At 39.3% G+C, this 10,000-nt stretch overlaps 1 protein-coding gene across 2 annotated transcripts in view; it reads left to right on the forward strand.

The window, feature by feature from the left end:
• sppl2a (signal peptide peptidase like 2A) overlaps window positions 1-10,000 on the forward strand; it is a 33,106-nt gene that overhangs the window by 18,233 nt on the left and 4,873 nt on the right. For both annotated transcript variants that reach the window (XM_079824741.1, XM_079824742.1), the window contains exons 11-13: window positions 53-109; window positions 233-280; window positions 421-520. In XM_079824741.1, the coding sequence (XP_079680867.1) occupies window positions 53-109; window positions 233-280; window positions 421-520 (205 nt within the window). The remainder of the gene's footprint in view (window positions 1-52; window positions 110-232; window positions 281-420; window positions 521-10,000) is intronic.

Raw genomic sequence — 10,000 nt, forward strand, 5'->3', positions numbered from 1 at the left:
GTGTGTGTGTGTGTGTGTGTGTGTGTGTGTGTGTGTGTGTGTGTGTGTTCAGAATGGAGAAAGCATCATGGTGCAGGTCGCACTTGGTCCGGGCGGAGGTGGAGGAAAGGTGAGCGTGACCCTGTCATGTGATGTGTGTGTGTGAGTGTGTGTGTGTGTGTGTGTGTGTGTGTGTGTGTGTGTGTGTGTGTGTGTGTGTGTTGTACGGTCCACTAACTGCCTCTGGTTGTAGGGTGATGGTGCGGTGGTTCCGGCTGACCCCTCGTCCTCCTATGAGAAGGTATGATGGTATTCTTTTTTATATTATTTTTTACAGATGATTCCATAAAGGAGGTTTTGGGAGTTTCTGTGCGTGTGAATAAAAGTTCTTCAATTATATCACTGGGTAAAGTTGTGTGTGTGTGTGTGTGTGTGTTTCAGTTGCCTGTAGTGATGCGTATCCCACAGTTCTCTGCGGTGGCTCAGAATCTGTGTATGATGCAGTTCTCCATTCTGGGCTACGGTGACATCATCATACCAGGTCAGAGCTCACACACACACACACACACACAAACACACACACACACACACACACACGACAACCTCGACTCACAGATAAACCAGTTAAAGAATGGGAGGATTATACACTCAAAATGATGAATACATGCACACACACTCATCCATGAACTTGATGAATGTTGCAGACGTGTTTTCTCCACAAACAAACGCCTTTTAACTCGTGTGTGCAAAATACAGAATTACATGCGCAGCGATTTGTACAAATAGAGACAGTCAGTACGTTTACATGGACAACAATACTCCGATATTAATCTGATTATGACCATACTCTGATTAGACCATACTCTGATTAGACCATACTCTGATTAGACCATACTCTCAGTACGTTTACATGGACAACAATACTCCGATATTAATCTGATTAAGACCATACTCTGATTAAGAAACTACCATGTAAACAGCGATTTCTAATTACCTTAATCCGGTAAAAGCCATACTCGAATTAAACAAAAATCGAATTAAGACATGTGGAGTATGCCTATTTTAATCGCATTATCCAAGTGCATTGTAGACATGTACACACCTTAATCTAACTATTAACGTCGTGTATGAGTTTTCGCCGCATTTTGTGACAGGACACACACACCAGGCACACACACCAGGCAAGTGCAGAGGGGAGGGCTTTGGGGGCTCGTATCAAAAGTATATAAAGTGCCCCTCTAAACAATCATCAATAATATTGTGACAAATAAAACAGAATTTGGATTATAATTAATATAACCGCGCGTACAAAACAGTAACAATGCGCTCAAATTCCCGTTTATCTTTTACGTATCTGTCAGTCTGAAATGTCGTTGCCATGACGTGTTGCTATGGGGCGTGACTGCGTGTCTTGCTTGACTGCTCACTCGGACACGGCCTGCTCTATATTTTTTTTCTTTGTGTTGTAATAATTCTGCTCATTGTAAAAGTAAAATACAATACGTTTGTATCTGTAATCCCAGATTCATAATTGTCTGCTTACAACAGCGGTCGGGAACCTCTAGGCTCGCGAGACATGGCCATTCAGTGAGCGCTTGTGGCTCGATGGCAGAAAAAAACAATCCAAACAATCACGATTTTGAAACCTTAATTTTCATCATTAATCAAAGCTATTATTCGAAATGTTGGCTGTCAAGAAGGAGGCAAGATGGGCAGTGTCTCTTAAAAAAACTGAAAGACACAATATATACAAAAAATAAAACTAAAAAAAGTATAAAAGTCACTCGTTTTTATAAATCAAAATAAAATCTGCAATAAAAGCAGACAATTATGAATCTGGGATTACAGATACAAACGTATTGTATTTTACTTTTACAATGAGCAGAATTATTACAACACAAAGAAAAAAAATATAGAGCAGGCCGTGTCCGAGTGAGCAGTCAAGCAAGACACGCAGTCACGCCCCATAGCAACACGTCATGGCAACGACATTTCAGACTGACAGATACGTAAAAGATAAACGGGAATTTGAGCGCATTGTTACTGTTTTGTACGCGCGGTTATATTAATTATAATCCAAATTCTGTTTTATTTGTCACAATATTATTGATGATTGTTTTGATTGTTTATATACTTTTGATACGAGCCCCCAAAGCCCTCCCCTCTGCACTTGCCTGGTGTGTGTGCCTGGTGTGTGTGTCCTGTCACAAAATGCGGCGAAAACTCATACACGACGTTAATAGTTAGATTAAGGTGTGTACATGTCTACAATGCACTTGGATAATGCGATTAAAATAGGCATACTCCACATGTCTTAATTCGATTTTTGTTTAATTCGAGTATGGCTTTAACCGGATTAAGGTAATTAGAAATCGCTGTTTACATGGTAGTTTCTTAATCAGAGTATGGTCTTAATCAGATTAATATCGGAGTATTGTTGTCCATTAGGGGTGTAACGATTCGTTTTAACAACGATTCGATTCGTATCACGATTTGAGGTTGTCGATACGATTCAAGGACGATATTGGTTCATTTAGAACGATACGATCCAAAACGATTCAGTGACTTGAAATCGATTCAGTAACTTTTTAGCCAAAAATTGTGTGACTGAAATAAATATCTGGATACTGGTCAGTGCAGGTGAAGTTTCAATGATTCAATGCAGGAATCAGGTATCAATTAATTATGGATATAAACAAACAAGTAAACAACAATTAATGGCAAATGCATTCAAATTTTATTTGAATAAAGTGCAACCAACAGTTTAGGTTGAATTAAAAGGAAGTTAACCTTTTCTGCTCTAATTTTCAATTTTCAATACATTTTCAATAAAAGCACAGTAAGTGCAACCAACATTTCAACAGTAGGTTAACCTGCTACTTCTGCTTTTGTTATCCAACATAATATTACAATATTAGTATAAAAAGTAAAGTGCAACTAACTACTCTTCAGGTTTAATTAATAGTAGGTTTACCTGCTACTTTTGCTGTTGTTTTACAACATTAAAATAATACAAATACAATATTAATATCAAAAATAAAGTGCAACCAACATTTCTTCAGGTTGAATAAACTGGCTGAACCTGCTACTACTCTCAGTTTAATAAACAAACAATATTTAACAAAAGATAAAATGTAACCAACTACTCTTCAATGACTCTACAGATTTCTTTTTCAAAAATATCAACATGATCTGACCGCAGAACACTTCTCTGTGCGTTCACTATGTCGCCAGCAGTACAAAAACTCGCTCTGCAGGCACACTGGTGCTGGAATGCACAGGTAACATTTAGCAAGGGTTGAAAGTACAGGTAAAACGTTACTAACTTAGCTCTTTCTCCTGGTGGCTTGATAATTTCTCGCACGTTGGCTTCTCTGTCATCCGCCATGCTATGTTTTGTTTTCTTAGCGCTGCTGCTGGTGCGTGCGTTGCGATGATGTCACAGATAGGCAGACTTAATCGAGTAACGTTTAACGGCTTTATCATTAAAAGTGCTAAGAAAAAATATCCATATAAAGTCTGACGTGCTTAAATCCAATGCGTTATTTCCCATGATCGATACAATCGATTGATTACCTTTTAAAACGATGTTAGATCGATATATGTCGTCCGGAAGGCCATCTTGCCGAGCACAGATCGATGTAGTTAGATCATAGGAAAATAAATCGATACATCGATGTAGTAGATGAATCGTTACACCCCTATTGTCCATGTAAACGTACTGACTGATTAGACCATACCCTGATTAGACCATACCCTGATTAGACCATACTCTGATTAGACCATACTCTGATTAGACCATACCCTGATTAGACCATACCCTGATTAGACCATACTCTGATTAGACCATACTCTGATTAGACCATACTCTGATTAGACCATACCCTGATTAGACCATACCCTGATTAGACCATACTCTGATTAGACCATACTCTGATTAGACCATACTCTGATTAGACCATACTCTGATTAGACCATACCCTGATTAAGACCATACCCTGATTAGACCATACTCTGATTAGACCATACCCTGATTAGACCATACTCTGATTAGACCATACTCTGATTAGACCATACTCTGATTAGACCATACCCTGATTAGACCATACTCTGATTAGACCATACCCTGATTAGACCATACTCTGATTAGACCATACCCTGATTAGACCATACTCTGATTAGACCATACCCTGATTAGACCATACCCTGATTAAGACCATACCCTGATTAGACCATACTCTGATTAGACCATACTCTGATTAGACCATTCCCTGATTAGACCATACTCTGATTAGACCATACCCTGATTAGACCATACTCTGATTAGACCATACCCTGATTAGACCATACCCTGATTAGACCATACTCTGATTAGACCATACTCTGATTAGACCATACTCTGATTAGACCATACCCTGATTAGACCATACTCTGATTAGACCATACTCTGATTAGACCATACTCTGATTAGACCATACTCTGATTAGACCATACTCTGATTAGACCATACTCTGATTAGACCATACTCTGATTAAACCATACTCTGATTAGACCATACCCTGATTAGACCATACTCTGATTAGACCATACCCTGATTAGACCATACTCTGATTAGACCATACCCTGATTAGACCATACTCTGATTAGACCATACTCTGATTAGACCATACTCTGATTAGACCATACTCTGATTAGACCATACCCTGATTAGACCATACCCTGATTAGACCATACCCTGATTAGACCATACTCTGATTAGACCATACTCTGATTAGACCATACTCTGATTAGACCATACCCTGATTAGACCATACCCTGATTAGACCATACTCTGATTAGACCATACTCTGATTAGACCATACCCTGATTAGACCATACTCTGATTAGACCATACCCTGATTAGACCATACTCTGATTAGACCATACCCTGATTAGACCATACCCTGATTAGACCATACCCTGATTAGACCATACTCTGATTAGACCATACTCTGATTAGACCATACTCTGATTAGACCATACTCTGATTAGACCATACTCTGATTAGACCATACCCTGATTAGACCATACCCTGATTAGACCATACTCTGATTAGACCATACTCTGATTAGACCATACTCTGATTAGACCATACTCTGATTAGACCATACCCTGATTAGACCATACTCTGATTAGACCATACTCTGATTAGACCATACTCTGATTAGACCATACTCTGATTAGACCATACTCTGATTAGACCATACCCTGATTAGACCATACCCTGATTAGACCATACTCTGATTAGACCATACTCTGATTAGACCATACCCTGATTAGACCATACCCTGATTAGACCATACTCTGATTAGACCATACTCTGATTAGACCATACTCTGATTAGACCATACTCTGATTAGACCATACTCTGATTAGACCATACTCTGATTAGACCATACTCTGATTAGACCATACCCTGATTAGACCATACTCTGATTAGACCATACTCTGATTAGACCATACCCTGATTAGACCATACTCTGATTAGACCATACCCTGATTAGACCATACTCTGATTAGACCATACCCTGATTAGACCATACTCTGATTAGACCATACTCTGATTAGACCATACCCTGATTAGACCATACCCTGATTAGACCATACCCTGATTAGACCATACTCTGATTAGACCATACCCTGATTAGACCATACTCTGATTAGACCATACCCTGATTAGACCATACCCTGATTAGACCATACCCTGATTAGACCATACTCTGATTAGACCATACCCTGATTAGACCATACTCTGATTAGACCATACTCTGATTAGACCATACTCTGATTAGACCATACTCTGATTAGACCATACCCTGATTAGACCATACTCTGATTAGACCATACCCTGATTAGACCATACTCTGATTAGACCATACTCTGATTAGACCATACTCTGATTAGACCATACTCTGATTAGACCATACTCTGATTAGACCATACCCTGATTAGACCATACCCTGATTAGACCATACCCTGATTAGACCATACCCTGATTAGACCATACCCTGATTAGACCATACTCTGATTAGACCATACTCTGATTAGACCATACTCTGATTAGACCATACCCTGATTAGACCATACCCTGATTAGACCATACTCTGATTAGACCATACTCTGATTAGACCATACCCTGATTAGACCATACTCTGATTAGACCATACTCTGATTAGACCATACCCTGATTAGACCATACTCTGATTAGACTATACTCTGATTAGACCATACTCTGATTAGACCATACTCTGATTAGACCATACCCTGATTAAGACCATACCCTGATTAGACCATACTCTGATTAGACCATACTCTGATTAGACCATACTCTGATTAGACCATACCCTGATTAGACCATACTCTGATTAGACCATACTCTGATTAGACCATACCCTGATTAGACCATACTCTGATTAGACCATACTCTGATTAGACCATACCCTGATTAGACCATACCCTGATTAGACCATACTCTGATTAGACCATACTCTGATTAGACCATACTCTGATTAGACCATACTCTGATTAGACCATACTCTGATTAGACCATACCCTGATTAGACCATACCCTGATTAAGACCATACCCTGATTAGACCATACTCTGATTAGACCATACTCTGATTAGACCATTCCCTGATTAGACCATACTCTGATTAGACCATACCCTGATTAGACCATACTCTGATTAGACCATACTCTGATTAGACCATACCCTGATTAGACCATACTCTGATTAGACCATACTCTGATTAGACCATTCCCTGATTAGACCATACCCTGATTAGACCATACTCTGATTAGACCATACTCTGATTAGACCATACTCTGATTAGACCATACCCTGATTAGACCATACCCTGATTAGACCATACCCTGATTAGACCATACCCTGATTAGACCATACCCTGATTAGACCATACCCTGATTAGACCATACTCTGATTAGACCATACTCTGATTAGACCATACCCTGATTAGACCATACCCTGATTAGACCATACTCTGATTAGACCATACTCTGATTAGACCATACTCTGATTAGACCATACCCTGATTATACCATACCCTGATTAGACCATACTCTGATTAGACCATACCCTGATTAGACCATACTCTGATTAGACCATACTCTGATTAGACCATACTCTGATTAGACCATACTCTGATTAGACCATACTCTGATTAGACCATACCCTGATTAGACCATACCCTGATTAGACCATACCCTGATTAGACCATACCCTGATTAGACCATACTCTGATTAGACCATACCCTGAATAGACCATACCCTGATTAGACCATACTCTGATTAGACCATACTCTGATTAGACCATACTCTGATTAGACCATACTCTGATTAGACCATACCCTGATTAGACCATACCCTGATTAGACCATACTCTGATTAGACCATACCCTGATTAGACCATACTCTGATTAGACCATACCCTGATTAGACCATACTCTGATTAGACCATACTCTGATTAGACCATACTCTGATTAGACCATACCCTGATTAAGACCATACCCTGATTAGACCATACCCTGATTAGACCATACCCTGATTAGACCATACCCTGATTAGACCATACTCTGATTAGACCATACTCTGATTAAGACCATACTCTGATTAGACCATACTCTGATTAGACCATACTCTGATTAGACCATACTCTGATTAGACCATACTCTGATTAGACCATACTCTGATTAGACCATACTCTGATTAGACCATACCCTGATTAGACCATACTCTGATTAGACCATACTCTGATTAGACCATACTCTGATTAGACCATACCCTGATTAGACCATACTCTGATTAGACCATACCCTGATTAGACCATACTCTGATTAGACCATACTCTGATTAGACCATACTCTGATTAGACCATACTCTGATTAGACCATACCCTGATTAGACCATACTCTGATTAGACCATACTCTGATTAGACCATACTCTGATTAGACCATACCCTGATTAGACCATACCCTGATTAGACCATACTCTGATTAGACCATACTCTGATTAGACCATACTCTGATTAGACCATACCCTGATTAGACCATACTCTGATTAGACCATACTCTGATTAGACCATACTCTGATTAGACCATACTCTGATTAGACCATACCCTGATTAGACCATACTCTGATTAGACCATACTCTGATTAGACCATACTCTGATTAGACCATACCCTGATTAGACCATACTCTGATTAGACCATACCCTGATTAGACCATACCCTGATTAGACCATACCCTGATTAGACCATACTCTGATTAGACCATACCCTGATTAGACCATACCCTGATTAGACCATACCCTGATTAGACCATACTCTGATTAGACCATACTCTGATTAGACCATACTCTGATTAGACCATACCCTGATTAGACCATACTCTGATTAGACCATACTCTGATTAGACCATACTCTGATTAGACCATACTCTGATTAGACCATACTCTGATTAGACCATACTCTGATTAGACCATACCCTGATTAGACCATACCCTGATTAGACCATACTCTGATTAGACCATACTCTGATTAGACCATACCCTGATTAGACCATACCCTGATTAGACCATACTCTGATTAGACCATACCCTGATTAGACCATACCCTGATTAGACCATACCCTGATTAGACCATACTCTGATTAGACCATACCCTGATTAGACCATACCCTGATTAGACCATACTCTGATTAGACCATACTCTGATTAGACCATACTCTGATTAGACCATACCCTGATTAGACCATACTCTGATTAGACCATACTCTGATTAGACCATACTCTGATTAGACCATACTCTGATTAGACCATACTCTGATTAGACCATACTCTGATTAGACCATACCCTGATTAGACCATACTCTGATTAGACCATACTCTGATTAGACCATACCCTGATTAGACCATACCCTGATTAGACCATACTCTGATTAGACCATACCCTGATTAGACCATACCCTGATTAGACCATACTCTGATTAGACCATACTCTGATTAGACCATACCCTGATTAGACCATACTCTGATTAGACCATACTCTGATTAGACCATACTCTGATTAGACCATACTCTGATTAGACCATACTCTGATTAGACCATACCCTGATTAGACCATACCCTGATTAGACCATACTCTGATTAGACCATACTCTGATTATGACCATACTCTGATTAGACCATACTCTGATTATGACCATACTCTGATTAGACCATACCCTGATTAGACCATACTCTGATTAGACCATACCCTGATTAGACCATACCCTGATTAGACCATACTCTGATTAGACCATACTCTGATTAGACCATACCCTGATTAGACCATACTCTGATTAGACCATACTCTGATTAGACCATACTCTGATTAGACCATACTCTGATTAGACCATACCCTGATTAGACCATACTCTGATTAGACCATACTCTGATTAGACCATACTCTGATTAGACCATACTCTGATTAGACCATACTCTGATTAGACCATACTCTGATTAGACCATACTCTGATTAGACCATACTCTGATTAGACCATACTCTGATTAGACCATACTCTGATTAGACCATACCCTGATTAGACCATACCCTGATTAGACCATACTCTGATTAGACCATACCCTGATTAGACCATACCCTGATTAGACCATACCCTGATTAGACCATACTCTGATTAGACCATACTCTGATTAGACCATACCCTGATTAGACCATACCCTGATTAGACCATACTCTGATTAGACCATACTCTGATTAGACCATACTCTGATTAGACCATACCCTGATTAGACCATACCCTGATTAGACCATACTCTGATTAGACCATACCCTGATTAGACCATACCCTGATTAGACCATACTCTGATTAGACCATACTCTGATTAGACCATACTCTGATTAGACCATACTCTGATTAGACCATACTCTGATTAGACCATACTCTGATTAGACCATACT

This window comes from Gobio gobio (genome assembly GCF_949357685.1).
Source record: "Gobio gobio genome assembly, chromosome: 9".
NCBI lineage: Eukaryota > Metazoa > Chordata > Actinopteri > Cypriniformes > Gobionidae > Gobio > Gobio gobio.